Source organism: Periplaneta americana, chromosome 12 (genome assembly GCF_040183065.1).
Source record: "Periplaneta americana isolate PAMFEO1 chromosome 12, P.americana_PAMFEO1_priV1, whole genome shotgun sequence".
In the NCBI taxonomy this organism is placed as follows: Eukaryota; Metazoa; Arthropoda; class Insecta; order Blattodea; family Blattidae; genus Periplaneta; species Periplaneta americana.
Genome location: NC_091128.1, coordinates 70,959,348 through 70,979,454, shown reverse-complemented (window position 1 = coordinate 70,979,454; position 20,107 = coordinate 70,959,348). Strand labels below are relative to the sequence as shown.

At 36.9% G+C, this 20,107-nt stretch overlaps 1 protein-coding gene across 1 annotated transcript in view; it reads right to left on the bottom strand.

Moving 5' to 3' along the window:
- Positions 1-20,107, bottom strand: part of LOC138710545 (ribosomal protein S6 kinase alpha-5-like) — a 308,053-nt gene that overhangs the window by 67,316 nt on the left and 220,630 nt on the right. The window contains exon 4 of the mRNA XM_069841517.1: positions 6,623-6,738. Coding sequence (XP_069697618.1) covers positions 6,623-6,738 — 116 coding nt within the window. The remainder of the gene's footprint in view (positions 1-6,622; positions 6,739-20,107) is intronic.

Sequence of the window (20,107 nt, the reverse complement as noted above, 5' to 3'; positions counted from 1 at the left end):
TAGGCCTATGCCACTAATTCTAGCTGCAAAGTGCCAGCTCGGAAACAGTAGTATTTCTTGCTTGTATTAATTTGACTTTGTATTAAATAAGCAATATTTTTATTAGTTTTAATGGCATATTTAAGTGCATAGTCCTCTTTGTGGTATATTTAAGTGCTATTTTTTTTCTTTAGTAGCATATTTGAATGCATACTTCAACTTTAACTGCATATTTGCACGCAAATTTGGTTCAGAAAGATCCGATGTCTATCAGTCTATCAAAGAAAGTCCTGAGTTTGCTACATGATTATATCGTATCTTACGTGCGTCAGGGACTTTGGAAATAAGATATTGTACAGACTTGTGTCATTTTTTTACAATAGTAATAGTAATAATAAAATTTGTTTGCAAGCATATTATCATCTACAGAGAACAATCAAATGCTTTAGTCAAATCACAAAATATTCTTCCAACATGTAATTCCGAATTTAATAACTTCAGCAATTCATCTACCAATCCTAAAGTTACAATGCTGACATAATATTATGGAATACAATACAATAAATTAAATTAAAATATAATAATAATAATAATAATAATAATAATAATAATAATAATAATAATAATAATAATAATATTTGTTGCAAGTATATTATCATCCAAAGTGAACAGTCAAATGCTTTAGCGAAATCACAAAATATTCCTCCAACATGTAATTCCGAATTTAATAACTCATGTAATTCATCTGCCAATCCAAAAGCTACACTGCTGACATAATATTATGGAATGCAATAAATTTAATTAAATGATAATAATAATAATAATAATAATAATAATAATAATAATAATAATAATAATAATAATAATAATAATAATGTCTTACAAGTTATTTGTGGAGTTTAATTTGTGGTTGTGATAATGTAATAAATTTTTTCGTTTAGAATTCCAAAATCTTTCTCAAACAGTAAAAGTCTTCTATATGAATGACCAAATAAGACAACTGTACTTTAAAAAATTCACGATTCATGCTCACTTGTTATTTTTCTCAAGTGAAGATGACCTTCCATTGTGTGCGGATTTTAAACCTTCAAGGTTTCGAAACCATAACGTAAGGCTGTTTCTCACTACACGGAATTGGCAATGTATTATTGAAATATGCTAATTCAAATGGTTATGTACTTTCGACTAAACTCCCACGCTGATAAAGTTTTAAGGAAGAACATTTTGTTATGAGGAAACAATTACTTAAAATAGCAAGGTGTTTGGCTGTCTTCTTTTTGCGTTCTTCACAACATTTCCGCGTACTTTTCATGAAATTTGCGCTTTGCTTGGAAACTCCTTGTCTATATTACATAAAATGTGTTGTATTTTTTCCTGTAACTTGAATTTCCGCTAACGCGAGGGAATATCCGTGAAGGTCATTTATGAATCAGGAAGGTCCACCAAACTGCCATACAGGCCTAAATTAGATTTCAGAGTTTCCTCAAACTTCTGGAACCTCTTTACACGATAATAACATGCATTTTGTTTTATGATATACTAAAACAGCATTTCAGAAGCTGCGACTTTTTTTTGTGAATTTTTATACAAGTTATAATCATTTTATTGCTCGTTGTTATGGAATTTGTTTCAAGTTTCTCATACCACTAGCTACACAGTAAGCCAATTTGCATGTCGTCAGCGCGATCACTTATCCTGCCCTTGGTTTTTCTGTGGTTTCCCTTGGGAGCTAAGACAAATTTCGGGATGAGACCTAAAAGAAATGGGCCATGCATCTAATCTCTTCCTTTTAAATTCCTCCTTCAACTACTTTGCATATTTTTCTAAATTATTGACGTTCACTATATTTTGTTATATAATTATTTAGCCTATTTGTTATTCCATTCGCGAAATAGTCTTGTTAAATACCACGCGAAATTGCTATTTCTTTTAGATAAATTCAAAAACACATTCGTGAATTTTCCTCTTGTAATATGATGCATAACTCCATTTATATATTTTCCCTTACTGATTTTTTATTTGCATGTGTTAATTAACAAGTTTTCTCGGTTTATTACGCAACCTGCAACATCTGCTATCTGCATAATTAAATTCGCTCCTCACAAGTTCAAGAGGAGGTTGGCAGCACACATCTATGATCCAGAAAACAATAGCTTTCTGTAATGAACTGCAAACTGCATTTTTTTGGAGGATGAACACTTAAAAACTCATTTGTCCTTTGGGACGTTTGGATAATTGCAGGAATGACCTTTCAGTTTGATACGCAGAGTCCACATTAGTAACTATGGGCTGCAAGGTCATAAGCAGGGCCTTCAACGAGCGGCAGGGACAGGGCTGTCCAACGAACTCAATACAGCGTCCCACACTCTCACGGTCTGCAATCAATTTGAATACCGCGAGATAAGAGGCCCGCGCCGCGCCAGACAACAGGTGGCGTTCCTGTGTTCCTCGCACTATCGGCATTAGCGAGGCCGCTCGGTTTCGCAAACAAGCAAGATTTGTTTTGCAAGCTGTTCTTTATTTCCCTGTTTAGTCGCCATCAATTTCTGCTTCTAATGTCTGTGAGATAGAACGTCAGATAAGAGTAAACGCTTATCGAGTGCCAATGATATACATGGGGAAGTGGACACATTAATAGACATAAAGGAAAACATACGGAGTGGATATATGGGGAATAGAAAACAAGGAAGAAATGAGTAACAGGAAGAGAAGAGAAAAAGGAAAAGATGACGAGGAGAAGAACGCAAAAGAGGAAATGAAGAAGGGAAGACGGTAAAAGTAAAGAAAAGAACATGAGGAAAACGTAGGAAAATGGAAGATGAGAAGGGAAATAGAAGAAATGCGAAGGAAATGGAACAAGAGAGGGGTAAGGAGGAAGTTGGGGAAGAGGAAGAGGAGAAAGAGGGAAAAGAAGAAAATTAGTAAAAGAGATAAAGAAAAAGAATATGATGACGAGGTGAATCTTATGAAAAGGAGAAGGAAACGAGGGAAAAAAGACGAAACTAAAAAAGGAGAATGAGAGAAAAGGGAAGAAAATGAGGAAACTGAGGAAAAATGGGGAAAATACAATAAAATGAGGAAAAAGAAATAATGAGGGTAACTAAAGAAACGTTTTGAAAAAGCGGAGAAAATGAAAATGGAGAAGAAATGGGGGAAAAGAGAAGAAAACGAGGAAAAGGAGAAAATGAGGACAAGAATAAAATGAGGAAAAGGAGACAAAATGAGAGCGAAGAGAAGAACATTAGAAAAAGAAGAAAGTGACAAGAAAATAAGGGAGGAAAGAAAGGAAAATGAGGAAAGAAGAAAATGAGCATGAGAAGAAGAAATTTAGGAAAACGAAAAGAAAATGAGGACAAGAATGTGAAAATTAAGAAAAGGAGAATAAACAAAAGGAAAAGGAAATAAGGAGAAGTGATAGTAAATGAGAAAAAGGGAGAAAGGAAAATAAAATGAAGGAAAGGAGCAAAAAGAAAATTAGAGAAAGTATAAGAATATTACGAAAAATTTGGAAAATGATAGAGCAAAAGAGGAAGAGAACGAAGACAAGAAGAAAATGAAGTAATGCAGAAGAAAATGAGAAAAGGAGGAAAGGAGAATGTGAGAAAGGGGGAAAGGAGGAGGAAAAGACTGGGAAAAAAATTAATGCCACGCTGGAGGTTATATTAAACAGTTAGTTATAAACGTATTTACAGTACGTACTGTGATGATAGCGAACCTGGCATGATTCCCAGACGGACGAATGAATCACGGAAAAACGAATGAATGGACGAATTCATGGACTAAAGAACGGACGAACGGAAAAAAATATGGTTGCATGATGGAATGATGGGGCAAGCTTGTACGCATTAGTAGACTGGTGCGGGCTACTGTGCTGCCTCCGGGCTTCAACGTGGACAACCAACTTTGCTTGGAGTCCTCCTCAGTCAGAGACATCTCTTCTAGTTGCTGTAAATCTACGACCCGGGACAACTTCATTTTCTTCACGGAAGAAGTCATCCTAAGGATTTACAGTCCTTTAAAATCTATCACTCTCCCCGAGTCTGAACCCACGAACCTCGAATCTGTCAGCGCGGTAGCCTCAAGGCCAGCGAGAACGACTGGATGGACGGATGGTAGCATAAAAGGCGGAGAGCTGTGGTGCGATAGGTGAGTGCACTGATGGATGGATGACACTTGACGGACGGGTGGCAGGATGTGAAATGGCAGCGAGCGGGACTCGAACTGCAGCCGCGCTACACATACCCTGTGGCCTTCAACGCTGCCGAGCTATTGTGGGCCCGTGTGCTATTTCTGTCGCAGTGCCGCAGCCGTTTCGGCGCGGTCGCGATTAATAATAAACCGGCGTCAACAAGGAAGCGATCAGCGGCACAGCACGGCCCGGCCCGGGCAGGCGGCCGGCTCTTATCAACAGGGAACTCCGCGTGCCGGAACAAACCTTGAATCCGCATACTCACGATCCTGCACAAGCAGGACTCTGACCTGATTGTATATACACTTGTAAAATTATTCCATTTTTCTAGTTACCGTCATGAATTTGTTGGGGCCCTTGGGCCTCTTCCGTCCTACCTAGCTTCCACCATAAATTGTCCATATGTTAAAATGTCCATGTGACAAAATATCCACGAAATTAAAATGACCATGACGTTAAGATGTCTATGAACGTAAAATGTCCATGAGATAAATGTCCAAACGACAAAATGTCCAGTACCACAATTTTTTTTTTTAACTTTATTATGTAGCCTACATTACGTTATTGTCCCTCTTGTACTTGAAGAGGAGCCCCACTTTTCAGGCAATAGTCAATCCCCCTCAGATGGGCTATATGAGAATTTCATCATTTCACTTGTAGATTTGGTAATTACTGAACATTCGGAGAATTTGTCGCGGATTAGTCACCTATGTTTTATTTACTGGCTCTTCTATTTGCGTATGGCCTCCTCTTGCTTATAATATTTGTGTCCACACTTCACAAAGTTACAAATTCGCCGTTCTTTACAAAGACAATAAATTTTAATTCTGTTCTTGTTATAGTCATGATGATGGTATAGAAATCCTTCAAAAGTAAAAAGGGGTTTAACCTTTTGGAAAGTTGTCACTTTAGGACCCCTTTCCATTTCACTTTTAATTTACAATTACTACAGATACCATGAACAATTAATACAAAATTTATTGTTGAACTATTAACTCATAAATACAATTATGCTGTAGACTTCTCATGGACATTTTAGCAACCACGACATTGCAGAACCATGGACAGTATGACTCAGGATATTTTGGTATGATCATTTTGGATATGGACATATTTTTATGGACGTTATGGAGCATGGACATTTTAATCATGGATCTTATTTCTGGTAAGCCCTACCTATGGTCATGTGGTGAGCAAGGAGTAGAACCGTCATTAAAACAACAAATTATAGATACAATAAGAAGCATGCTTCGTTCCATGTATGTAGGCCTACAGGACAGACTATTGTGTGTCTATATGTGTGCATAGGCCTATGTATATATATATATATATATATATATATATATATATATATATATATATATGCATGTACGTATGAACATATGTGCTAACGTCCATCCATCCAGGTATAAACGCATGTATCTATTATCCATTCATCCAGATACGAACACACCTATCTACCATCCATCCAGATAACAACGCACCTATCTACTATCCATTCATCGACCCATCCAGATATGAACACACCTACCTACTATCCATCCAGATATGAACACACCTATCTACTATCCATCCAGATATGAACACTCCTATCTACTATCCATTCATTCATCCATCCATCCATATATTAACAAATCTATCTACTATGCATTCATCCAGATATGGACACATCTATCAACCATCCAGATATTAACATATCCATCCATCCAGATATAAATGCATCTATATACTATCTATCCATCCATCCAGATACGAACACCTATCTTCTATCCATCCATCCACATATGAACATCCATCTACCTACCATCCATCCATCCATCCATATACAAACACCTATCTACTATCCATCCATCCTGATATGAACACATCTCTCTAAAATATATTTCATCTAGATATGAACACCTCTATCCAGCCGTCCATCCATCCAGGTAAGAAATCACCCATCCGATCTCCCATCCATCCATCCTAATATGAACATATCCACCCAGTCACCCGTTCATCCATCCACTCACTACCAATCCATTCAACAATAAATAAATATCCACGTGAAACAATCTACCAACCATTATTCATTCATACAGTACATTTACGTAGGCATCTATCCTGTGCAACAATTAATGAACCAAAAACTAAGTCAATGCATCAATACCAATCATGTTTTTTTCAGATCACTGGTGGTTTTTCCGTTAAAAGGCGAATTATGGTGATTTGCAATAGGCTACAGTAAGTGGCTACACCACACGGACTGGAGGCGGATCTCAAGTGACGCGGAGTCAGCATGACGCCCAAGACAACACAGGACAGCACGCTGACTACAGATTAACATCTATGCGGGATTCAAGTCTAGCACTGTGGCCTTCACGCGACATTAAAGCTACCGCACTTATTTTAGACGTTGCGCAAATCGAGGCCGGCGAACCTAATCATACACAGTATTGGCTGGTTTCTTCTTACCTTGTGCAAATGCTCCAGCGCCAGGATGATTTCGCCAATATAGATCCGCACCTCGTCCTCCGTAAACCTCTCCCGCTTGTAGAGATGGGTGAATAATTCCCCGCCACACACGTAATCTGCAACAAAAACAAAAGCAGTTCTCAAGTTTTCTGCAGTAAGAGAAGGTCTGCGGCATTTCAAACGCGTAAGAGATTCATCTGTGAACGTTATTGGAAACCGTAGTTATTAAACATATATAAATTCACTGTCCATAGAACGAAATTTTCGATATTGGGGGTACTGAAAACGTGTGTTTCCATGATTATTTCACTCAGGTACGTATTCAAAATGGCATATTTAATCTTTATTCAAAATCTCTGAATACATTATGATTTATGTAAGATAATGGATAGAGGACTGTCTGGGTTTTATTCTCAGCAATATTTTTCTATGAGCAGCATGAGCTGCAGCTTTTAGAGAACAAAATGAAAAAAAAAAATAATACTAACAAACATAAAAGGAAATTAACCAATAGTTTGGAATCAACGTTCGTAAATTTTGCGTTAAAATAAGATACAAGATCCAAGGAAGAACAATGATGCTCCAATACTAATCAATAAATGAGCCGTTCAGAGCAAAAGTGGTGTAAGTCAAAATTGGGTAATGAGGTTTAAAGTAAAAATTCTGTATAATATAGCGCAAAGTAGCAATTAATATGACCTCCTTGCTCTCCACTGACTACTAATAGTTTAAATAAATTGAATATTAATTGCTACTCTGCGCTGTATTTTACAGAATGGTAACTTTAACCCTCATTACCCATTTTAGACTTACACCACTTCTGCTCTGAACGGCTCAAAATAAAGGTAGGTCTACCTACAGTACATTCAAAACAAGAACCGCGCTTGGTGCAAACACTGACCGAAGCACTCAGGGCGGAAGGGACGGAAGAGTTCTTTACTTTTCATTTTTCCCTGAGTGTAGTAATTATTTCACAATTTATAGCGAAGTCGTGACATAACCTTATTCTTTCTTAAAGTAATATACGAAAACGCCTCATATAATGTGAAACTGTCCAAAAGTGACATGTATATTTGAGAAGGAATGTTTGTTGTGGCAATACATAACAAATATGATGGCGAATAATACTATGTCGTTCTTCTTTATGTAGTATTCCACATCGCGAACAGAGACATTTAAATGCGAAAAATACATTTGAAATATTGGTAAATACGAGTAAGCTGCAGTAAATCTAAAACCTGTACCTATCTAAGCATTGCTTCAACACTTTATAGACCTACTGCTTATAAATAGACTTGTAGACATATACTAGTTTATTTATGTATTTGTAGGCCTACTGTAGACCTACTATTGCACAGTATTTTCAACAACTGAATAAATTGAATAGATTTATTTGTTATTTCACATACGTTAGAAAAAACGTAAATAACTTACCACCTATATACTTAATGGGATTTTCTAAACTCCGAACGCTCTACCACTGGGTTACGTCATAATTGTGTGAAAATGTCGGAGAAAATCATCGATCGGGTATGTTACAAAGTAAGGCATTTGGGGACGGACTGGGTGGGTTTATAGCTTTCGCAGTGAGCACAACATGTCTCTGGAGTGATGTCCTACAGACATACAATTCCGAGGTTATTTTCTATTATTTAAGTACTTTTTCCCCTCTCCTAGTGTGGTGTGTAAACGAGATCGAAGTCCCATCCCAAATATGTGGGGCTAATTGTGAGTAAACAACCAAACTTCACTACTTATACCAGTAGACTAAATATAAGCTCCCATTAATTATTCGCAAAAAGAGAATAGTGATGTATGATGGGCGGTTAACAGTTGACTGCGTCGCTGCGCAGTCGCTGTGAATGCAACGAGCGGCCTTGTGAAAGCGCGCTGCAGCGTGCACCGGCCTCACGTGCTCCACGAGAAATGCATCCCTCGCGCACGTTCAACTGTCTGTTGAATCTTCAGCTTGGTCTGGAAACCACGCTACAATGTTTCCAAATACGTTACGGAGATCTTGATTAATACATGTTCATCACTAGCAATTATGCATGGTTACCAAGAAGGTCAATATCAATATACTTACAAGTTCATCGAATTCACAGGAAATTACGATTATGAATCAGTGCATATATATTTTACTTGCATTTATGTATTCTTATAGGCCTATTAAACCTTCATGGTGCTTGCTCACTTAGTATTACACTTGGACGGTGCTCACAATCTTCAAAAGGTTGAGAACCCCTGGTCTAGACATTACAGATAATGAGGGATTTGTTATTTTGTGCGAGATCGTGCGTATTTGCTTGGTTTCCGCACAAAACCAATCCGCGGTAAGTCTAAAATTCCACATTCAGTATTCCCAACCTAACACACATAACAATTTCCCTCTTCTTACCGCTGAAGTGACATATTGATTTTACTGCTTTAGGCTTTTAACATATTATTTTTAGAGACGTTCAATATAGTAATAATTATAAATTGGAAACTTATCACTGCAATTTCACCTAAATTGCACTGTTAATTATTGTTTTTAAATATTTTCAAAAATTAAGTAAACTCTACAACTCCACTAAAGTTACTGCATTCGTGATGCATGTAACATTAAGGAAGCCGTTTGTTTTAAGTTCGCATTTATAGATTGGGGGGGGGGGGAAGACGGGCGTATATCACAGCCTGCTGGAGTATAGCAAACACAGAAAACATTTTAAAGCAACATTGTTGAAGATAGATACTTTTGTTTTGCAAATTTGCCGTCATCGAACAGAAACCAAGATGGAAATTTCATTGCAACTAATTAGAAATTTGTCTTTCAGGTATGTAATAAACGATCTTCGCACAAAGAATGTACGATACACGAGCGGTATGTTTTCTTTCAATTCTCGGAAATTAAAAAAGCTCAACTACGTTTCGCTTTTTCAAACTTTTCCTCGAACATGAAAACTTCAACATACCGCTCTTGTAACGCATAATACTATTATCGATACAATTTATTTTTATTTGAGTACATACTGTATGTGTACTTAGATTGATTAATTGTATGTTAGTGGAAGTCATAATAGAATACAATAAATCAGAAGGAGTATACTCATTGTCTCAACTCTTATAATCAATCAATTTATTATGGAGGGACTTTATACAAGCGCAGCATGCAGCACTAGTTCGAAAAGTACAACAAGGATACAAAAATCGAACAACATGAAAGATGCAACGGAAGAAAGAAAAGCGAATATAATATGAACAAGGAAGTACTTTCAAGAGGCAGGACTATAGTTCAGAGTCTATGATCTACAATGTTAACTATTAATCTTTCCTGTTTTTTTTTTTTTTCCTGCTGTAATGACCTACCTACCTACCACGTGACGATGCTGTTTGTCAAGGTCGGCACCAAACAAGGCTAAAGGACGAAACGGTCATTCTGATGAGCGCGGGTCCAGGTGCAACACGGACACTGACCTTCACCGAAATTCACGCAATGGAATGAGCAAAACGCATCTTTGAGATGAGCAACTCACTCTGCTCGTCCGTATGATAAGGTTCCATTGACACAGTCATATTATCTAGTTTTTTTTTTCTTTTTATCAGCATGCTCCATTACATTGGAGTAATACTACATGCTTTACATAAAATATTACAATAATTAGTTACATAATTTATGAGAACAAGATATTTACAAAGAAGAATCCTACGAGCTAGTATAATACGCACAGGTCAAACCTGGCCTCCACCTTTTGATCAGTTCACAACAGCATACCTCAAAAGCTTCAGAAAATTTATAAAATCCATAGAATTTGGCAAAATGTAACAGAAATTGAAATTAGAAATAATATTAACAATGATGGTAACCTAAAATATAAGAAGTACAATTAGGCAACACTTGTATCTATAAGAATTTCAAGATATTATCTAGTTTAGGACATGAATAGTCGCATAGGCTACTGTGCGTGTTGCGTCATGCCTGGACACCCAAGGAAGTGAACCAATTACATATATAGCCTATACCTCAATAGAGGTTGAAATGCCACAACTATACTAATTATTCTAGATGTATTTCTGCGGTGGCTTGTTACGCAGGCGAACCGAGCCTGGCCTATGATTTTTCACATAAAAATTCCATAGATACTGTGACGAAAAATTACATAATTATATCAACTGTGACGAACAGGACCGCAGTTGAGGTTTCTCCTAGAGTTTTCCCGTCCCACCGATATACAGGGTGATACAAAAGATTTCTTCGAAATGTTTTCTGGTGAAAGATATGGCTATTTGGAACAGAAACCGTAAATAACTTTTTTTTTAAATACGGCATCGTTTCACAGATAAAATATTTTCAAGTGTAATTTGAAACAGTGATATTATGATGCAGTTTCTATTATATTATTAATTAAGATTGTAATAACATCAGAACAACATTAAAGTACTTCGTTGTTGTCAGAAAATACCCGTTCGCACCAGCAGTATTATATAAGATCTGTTCAAAGTGTCTTCCATCCATAGAGACGCAAGCGTGACAGCGATGTAGAACAGTTCTTGTGACACGTGTCGTTAGGTCGGGTTCATGTTCTCGATTTAACACTTCTGTAGCATAAACGTTCTGTTTCAAATAGAAGCACTCCTTTTTTATTTTCAGTTGGTTATTTAACGACGCTGTATCAACTACAAGGTTATTTAGCGTCTATGAGATTGGTGATATTGAGATGGTATTTGGCGAGATGAGTCCGAGGATTCGCCATAGATTACCTGGCATTCACCTTACGGTTGGGGAAAACCTCGGAAAAAACCCAACCAGGTAATCAGCCCTAGCGGGGATCGAACCTGCGCCCGAGCGTAACTTCAGACCGGCAGGCAAACGCCTTAACCGACTGAGCCACGCCGGTGGCTGAAACAGTCCTACTTGCATTCTTAGTGACCTAACTTATCTTCTAGTAGATTCGGCCATCAAAGGGAAGCGTTTGTTCACAAAACATAACTTCCTGTATATATATTTTTTCGAAAGATAGAACATGACAGTTAAGAGGCTCTACAGCTCTACGTTGCCAATTTGGGTAACCACGATCAGTACAATCAGTTTACCCTCTCCCAGGAGAATAAAAAAAAGTTTTGGATAAGTTCACCGTGCAAGCTTAAAACTCTCGTAACTAGGGTTTCCAACCTTCCCATATTTCCCGGAGTTTCCCATATTTGCACCCAATTTTTAAGAGTCTCCCGGCTCCCATACTTTTCTTCCCTTCGAACATTTTTCTCCCTTATTTTTGCATAATGTAAAAATCATTATTCCAAACGTTAAATTTTTCCAAGAATGATGATTGATTATATGATGAATTTTGTTGTTCAAGATATCCGTTAAAGTGTGTAATGTTTATAGAACGTAATGCTTACCATAAATCGGTTTTAGTACTCACCCGTTTAAAATCAAACAATATTAAAATTGAGGGAGTCATAAGCAAAGGGCTATAAGTGCACTTAAGTTATTTTTTGGGAAAATGTGGTTCGAAGTACTTAAGCTTTAGTAAATTCCATGAAATTTTTAATTTCAATTTTAGTGTGTGATATGGTTAAAACAATATACCTTTACCACTAAAATTTTAGATGCTTTAGCTAGCCCTGGATGCACTTAATTCATATTTTGAGAAATGTCACTTGTACCTCTTTGTTTCTGACCCCCTCAATTATAAACAAATAAAACCTCGCTAGTTTTGTTCTATGCATACCATGTAATAATACTCATACAAAAAGGATGTTTTATCTCATGAACAATAATTGAACTGATGTTCGAAACAGGAGCACGACACATCTAATCAAATCAGAGCTGGAAACTGCAGTCGACTTCAGCTATTACGTGAGACAAAATCTGTCAAAATACTCTTAATTTAAGCCTAACTGTCCAAGTGTAGAATAAAGCTGTTTTTTAGTAACCGAACAGTATAGTTTGCCGATTTTCTATGTAAAATGTTGTCGATTCCCTAATCTCTACTCTACTCGTAACCCTCTATGCGAAGGAAATCTACCCTAAATAACTTCTATTAATAAGAGAAATGCGGAACAAGAGACACAAATACCGGCTACTATGTCGGAAAGCTGGAACGCTTCAAATTTTGACCATCGCATGAATCGGGAGTTTAATTTTTGTTTGCAATGAAGTAACTAGTGCAGCGGACTTTCTTTCAAGTTAGACATGGCTCTTGTTCTACGTCGTATCCCCATAGCGGGGATACCGTAAGAAAGACTGTATTGTGTTTGTGTGTTCTTCGAAGCATGTCCTGTGAAAATCTTCGCCCTATTGTTTCTGAACGGGATTTATCTTGCTTCGCTGCAAGCTGTTTGCTAGTTGTACATCTTGGCTCGCATGAAGCCCGTAACCGCCATATTCGGTGAAAGTTGACTGTATATTTCAAAACGATTGTCGTAAGTTTCCACTGTTATTAATATCATGATTCATTTAAAAGCTTTAACCATACACACCGAAGAGAGCTTTGTATAGAAATAAACAATTACTTTATCTAGCACGCCGACACATTTTCTTGTGTTTTGTTACTTCCGTAACAGTTCGTACTTGGGATGAAATTTCATCAGACACAACAAATATGTCGTAACTCTAATAATAGTCCCACCAGAAAAGTTATTTTCAAGATGTTAACAGATTCTGTATATTAAGTGACGCAGAATTAACTGGCATCAGACGAACGGATTGTAACCAAGAGAAATAATGTAGAATTGAACTTTTTGTTGCGAATCCAGCCTTCATTATCAATGTTCAGGACCACGATTTTTTATGAAAATTATTGAAATTTTTCGTGACTATTTTCACCATGCAATGTCACACACTCATACACAATCTTAATTATCATTACTCTTATACACGGCATTGTATTTGCAACATTCATTACGAAATAAAGCTGTTAATAATTTTATTATAATTGTACCGGTACTCTTTGTCAGTCTTATTGTCACTTAACTCAGTTTTATACAAAAGTTCAGTCATTAGTGGCCCTGTAGAACATTAAGCCTAAAAGATTAATTGAATTTCCAAATAATTATCTCACCTATTATTTTGCAGCTAACATCTTCAAAACTAATAGATAAGTATTTCTTTAAAATAATTAGACCTAAAAATGTTCTTTTCCACTTTTATTGCAGAAATTAAGATTTTTCGTAGAAAGTCAATTTTTGCGATAATTCGCGATAAATTTACTGTCAAATGATTTACATTTATGACAAACCTACATATACTTATCGGTGCGTCTCTGAGTCATATTTCGCATTTATCGCTAATAACAAACAAACCCGGTTGCCAACCTTGCCATACGCAGAAGGGCACAGACAGCGGAAAACAGAGAATAGCTGGTTCATTGTTCAAGGATTTATCATCCCTTATAATTTCTTGGTGATTTTTAGTAGTCTATTACGAGGAATAAACTGGGAATTGAAATAACACATTTCGTGTCAAACGTAAGTGACTTCCTCGTGTGGATTACTGTCTACAGAATTATCTCTAGGCCTACTTTAGGTCTATCTACTAAGTTTTATCGCGTTTGATACAGAACATAACATTATGAATTTGTTCATGGTGAAAAACAAGTAAATGACAAAAACAGTAATGCCAATACAAACTATAAGGCAAAGAATAGGTTGGAAATGCTATATTTTATAGTCGTAAATTCTGCAATATTAATGAGATGAGAGACAGGATGATACACCTTGATTGAATTATAGTGAAGGCCACCGGCGTAGCTCTGTCTGCTAAGGCGCTTGTCTACCGATCCGGAGTTGCGCTCGGGTGCGGGTTCGATTTCCGCTTGGGCTGATTACCTGGTTGGGTTCCCCCCCTCCCCCGAGGTTTCCCCAACCGTAAGGCAAATATCAGGTAATCTATGGCGACTTCTCGGCCTCATCTCGCCAAATATCATCTCACTATCACCAATCTCATCGACGCTAAATAATCTTGTAGTTGATACAGCGTCGTTAAATAACCACGTAAAAAAATCATAGTGAAAATGTGTTGTGAGCTAGGACTAATTTCGAAATATCGCTTCACAGGAAGATGAAATATATTGCATGCCCTTAATTAAGTACTTATTTTATTATAGATTCATAGGCTATACTCTCCATTTGTAAATTGAAACAAAAATAAAACATTCAACCAACACAACGTAGTTTTATTCCCGGAACAAGTTGACGTATTTTATGTGCCGGTGTATCCCTGATATAGCACAGAATTTTTTGTAATAGAACAGAAACATCCACCAAAAATATCATAGTATGCGATAAAAATAAAAATTATAGTAACCAATAGCTGGATAGAAGACGCGGAAAATTATAATTAGGCTGTAAAATTTACACAAAAGTTTCATTTTTTTTTATTTAGCAATAGCAGCAGCAGTACGAGGGAGGGTACTAAGTTACAAATTGAAGTGCGCAAAGCGAAACAAAGAAGCAGTAGTTGCAAGATGGCAGTTCTGTACAAGTGTACAATTGCCAATTTGATCCAAGTTTTGACGCACGTTTTGCAACGGGTTAGTAATATTGCGCCTAAGACTCAACATCTGTGACTATCCGGCTAGCACGTAGTCGCCTTCATCCCGTTTGGTCGGATCAATTCGCCATCCACTTGCAATTTGCCTCCGTCACAATCTCCTCTGGCCAATCGATTCGATATGCGATACTCGTCCACCCTTCAGAGAACTTATACGAGTACATCCAATAAAATTACAGTAGCCAGCCTGACGTGACAGGCAATGCTCAACCATAGACGGGCAGTATTTCTTCATGGATGCCTTTGCTGCTAAACCTTTACCCAGAAAAATCGCACATAACGAAGCGTTGTTAGATAATGCTACACTCGCGTAGCGGTGCCGCCATCTTGCAACTGCTGCTGCTTTGTTTCGATTGTGCGCGCATCTATCACCTTAACACCTATATAGGCCTAACATTATCTAACGGTGATTTCAGGCGTTTCATTAAAAATGTGTGTCGTTACTTCGATTTGTAACTTACTCGCCTATGTATTATTACTTATAGAAGAATCCCGATTATCCGTCACCCTATTAACCGATTGTTGAATTATCCGTCTGTCATTCTCTCCTTTTTTGTTGCAGAAAAAATATTGAGTACTGCACAATACATTAGTACGTATTTTTTTTATAGAGAGTGATATAACAAGCCTTTGTCCTTGCACATTGTGATCTACTGTTCGAGTGACCTGCTTAATTTCTCTGCAAAACGTCTTCCAGAAGTGCCAAAACAGTACAATATGTTGTGCTAAGTATCGAAGATAAGTTCATATAATTGAGTGGTTTTGGAAAAGAGGAACTGTGGTTCATCTCACATCGGAATACGAGCTTGGAGTTACAACTGTGCGAGATTTAATAAAAAACAAGGATAAAATGTACAAATTACTTAAATCTATAATATGAGACCTATAGTTTTCCTATCTTTCCACAGAAATCCATCATAGGAAGTTTCCTTGATCCTTAGAAACCCGTCATTGACATTCATTCATTCATAGTGTTGTCACTGCAAACCCAGCATTCTCCAATCTTTCCTATTTTCTGACTTCCTCTTAGTCTTCGCATATGATCCAAATATCTTAATGCCGTCTATTATTTTATATCTTCTTCTGCTCAGAAATCTTCTTCCGTTTACCATTCCTTCCAGTGCATCCTAAAGTAGATAATTTATTCTCAGTCAGTGACTCAGCCAATTCATTTTTCTCATCCTGATCAGTTTCAGCATTATTCTTTCTTCACCTACTCTTTCCAACAGAGCTATTATACTTAAAACTTCTGATCCACTACCTAATGTGTTAAAACACATGACCACGGGGAAAATTACTTAATTTATGAAAGTCTTCTATGGTACGGATTATCCGATTTTTTCGATTAACCGTTCAGCTCACCCCCTTCATTACCACAGATAATAGAGGTTCTACATTATTACTATTATTATTATTATTATCATCATCATCATTATTAACAAAATGTCTTGAGGTGACATGCATAAGAAATTAAATCGTAATATAAAAACACACCAGCTTAAAAACGCTACCGTACGCATTGACGTTATTTACCCTTTTCTACAGAGAAGTTCGAATATTAAAACAATAACATAACCCCAGGATAACAGCAGCAGTAATGAAGTTTATGCAGTAATTACAGTACAAATCAAAGCGTAGTGCAAGACTCGAAAAGCAAAACCGGTATTATCAAATTTAGCAGAATACAGGGACAATTTTTTTCAGTAAGGGTAACTACGAAATAATTGGTTTGAATTCACATCAAAGTGTTTTTAGTATAATTTGAGAAGTACTAAATGATTCGTGAGGATGTTGTAATATTGCCAGAGTGTTTTCAGGCCGTGCAAAAGCGTGATGTAATGGGTTTGAATATTCTAGTAAACATCAAGTTGTTTTCTCTAGGTTATAAAAATGCTGACTTGTTTGTCTGCATATCTGGTTCACCAGCACAGTGCTGTAAACATAACGATATCCTGAACATTTTTTTCTCCCTTTATAAGCAATGCAAGTTAAAGGACGAATGTAACAAAAGTGACATTTTTTCATAAGCTTTACCCGTTTCGCAATACTTCACTTCCTTTCCCATGTTGCGTTTGATGCAACTATTTATAGCATTTAAAGTTAATCTTCTTGTATAATAATAATAATAATAATAATAATAATAATAATAATATAACACTGTATAATTTCGGAATATTTCAAACAGACTCATCACTGCACAAAACTACGGGGCCGGAGGGCATCCCCGTGAAGAATGGTGCTTGTAGTAGTATGCGATGGAACTGGGTCACACACGGGGGGTCGATCGAAGCCTCCGTGCCGAGACTGCGCCGAGCTTTGGCGGGAAATGACACGGTCAGGGTGTTCCCATCGATTCGCGGTAAGCGACTTTCCGCACGACTCCATCCTTGGGTTGCGTTGAACTTGAAATTAACATAGCAATCAAAGAAGAGTCGTGGCTGGCATTGAGTAAGGTTCATCGCAATTTGCTCTCCTTTAATTCCACGGACTGACTGCTATTTTTAGCACGCTACTTAAACCCACAGCCATACATTTCGCACCACACGATAATTAAAACAAGGCCATCCGTCGTTGTGAAGCACATCGCAAACACAGTCGAGTACAAGAGTAATGTAGACGGAAGTAGCGCCAACCATATGTTTCGTTAATCCTTAATCCGTTATTTAACGACACTGTATCAACCACCAGGTTATTTAGCTTGGGTGAAATTGGCAATAGCGAAATTTTATTTTGGTTGAAAACGCCCAACTAAAGCAATCATCCCAAGCGGGAATCCAACCCACACCATCCAGCGCATTTTCGAAACAGCAGAAAACATACTAACGCCAAAATGTTGCAACATCGAAAAATAATTGAAGTCAAGTCTGTCGAGTTTCAGACAACAAAACTTCATGCTAGGCACAAGCGAAATCAAGCTCTAGTGCTAGACACGTGTAGCAACACTATATAATAGGCAGATGTCTGTCAACTTGCTTCAGTGCCAAATATGTTTACATAATTTGTTTTCAAGCTCGGAAGTGAATGGGGGACACTAGAGCAAAAGTTAGCATTTGCAAATGTCGAAACCCCCACGCTTTACAAGGCTGATGCTTTCATCGCAAAGCACAAACAACTAACTAACATGCAAGTGTCACATAAATCATTTAGCCTAGATAGCTAGTTGTCGAGAATAGCCTGTCGCCAAGGAAGCTTAAAATCTTGTAGGGCAGTCAAAACATTCATTAACTTTTATGGATAATTCAAAGAATACTTTCAATAGGTTTGTTCCAGCAACCAATTCAGAACGCGTTACGAACTAATACCGAACATCTTTCGACGCATGCACTAGTTGAGTACGTTCTCAGAACTAGTTCCGAATTTTACGTTGTTGGAACGTTTCTTGAAATGTTCTTTCACGGCCTTCGGAGTTTCTTCTCATATTAAATTTATATTCATCTTCCGAACTTAATTCGTCATAAAAATATATCACTATTGCCTTTTACATCACTCATGATCGACCATTTCTTCATTTTAACCTGCCCACTCTTGAAAAAATTTAACCTCAATCTCACATTAAGCCATCTGCGCATGTGTCAGCAGTTCAGAATTTCCAGTTCCTGCTCTTAATCGAGAGTCAATTTCACTCGTTCCAAACGAGTTCCAAAGCACGTTGAAACAGATAACTGAAAGTTCAGAATCGGTTCAGAATCAGTTCAAGTCTTGTTGGAAAGCACACTGCGTACTGCGCATGAATGAGCAGGCTGTTCAGAATCGACTCTGAACCGTGCTGGGAACAAATTTATTATAAAGTTGGGATTCATCTTTCTAACACTGACATTCAACTGTTTACACCGAATGTAAATTGTTTTCTACGAGATGTTACATGGTAGCAATCGCAATCGATGTATAAAGCGGTTAAAAACAATGCAATGCCTACTTTTAAACATGATCGTTTTAACGCAGAACGTTTATGAGGGCACCAATTCGGTAAAAATGTATGTTATCGTTTGTGAAATAGGCCTACTATTCGCGCATCTTGTTCTTCAGTGGGAGCGCGCCGATGGAACCCGCAATATAGCATAAAGGATACAAATAAAATAACTCTTAATAAAGCAGCAGGTATAATGATCTTAAATTTATTTCACAGACATCATAACCTACAAAATCCAAACGCATACAGTCACACAAACAACCACCTACACGTTCCACGCAATTATGGGGATTCTACGAACACTTTGCATTTTTTTGGTTAAGAAACATAAACAAATTAAATAAATTACTTCAACAACTGATAACTAAATAAACAATTAAGAATTAAATATAATTATAAAAATTATAGTGTACGATACACACGTTAAATATAATTTTTAATACTTGTATCGTAAGTAACTATTACGGAGACATGAAGGCCAATTGCAAAGAAACGATCTAACACAAATCTGCAAAGACAGCAGTTGAAACTAACCAAAACTAGAAAAATTAGTACGTAAACCTGTTCTCTATAGCGCAAAATGTGAAGCAAAAATTGATGACAAAGTTTTGAGAAACAGGATAAGATAAAATAAGTAAAATTATAATGACCACACAAACTGTCTGAAAAAAAATACTTCAATAAAATAACAAAGAATATTCGCGAAAAGAATAATTCTCAATACCAAAAACTGAGATGTAAGGACATAGCAGCTTCAAAGCTTACAAGGAAAGACGAAATAGAAACAAGCTTTCCTTTAAGCTTTGACATTAATAACTTAGGGACACATTTCGAATGCATGCAGCAGGTTCAAAAGCTAGAGGAAAAGAGGAATAAATAAGCTAGTTTTTATTAAGCTTCAAGATCAATAACATAAGGACGGACTCTGAATGCATGCGGCAAGTCTGAAAGTTGGAGAAGAGGGGAAATTAGTAACAAGCTTTTTTTTTAAAGCTTCGAGATTGATATGAAATGTTTCGTCACATGTTTACTGCATTATTTA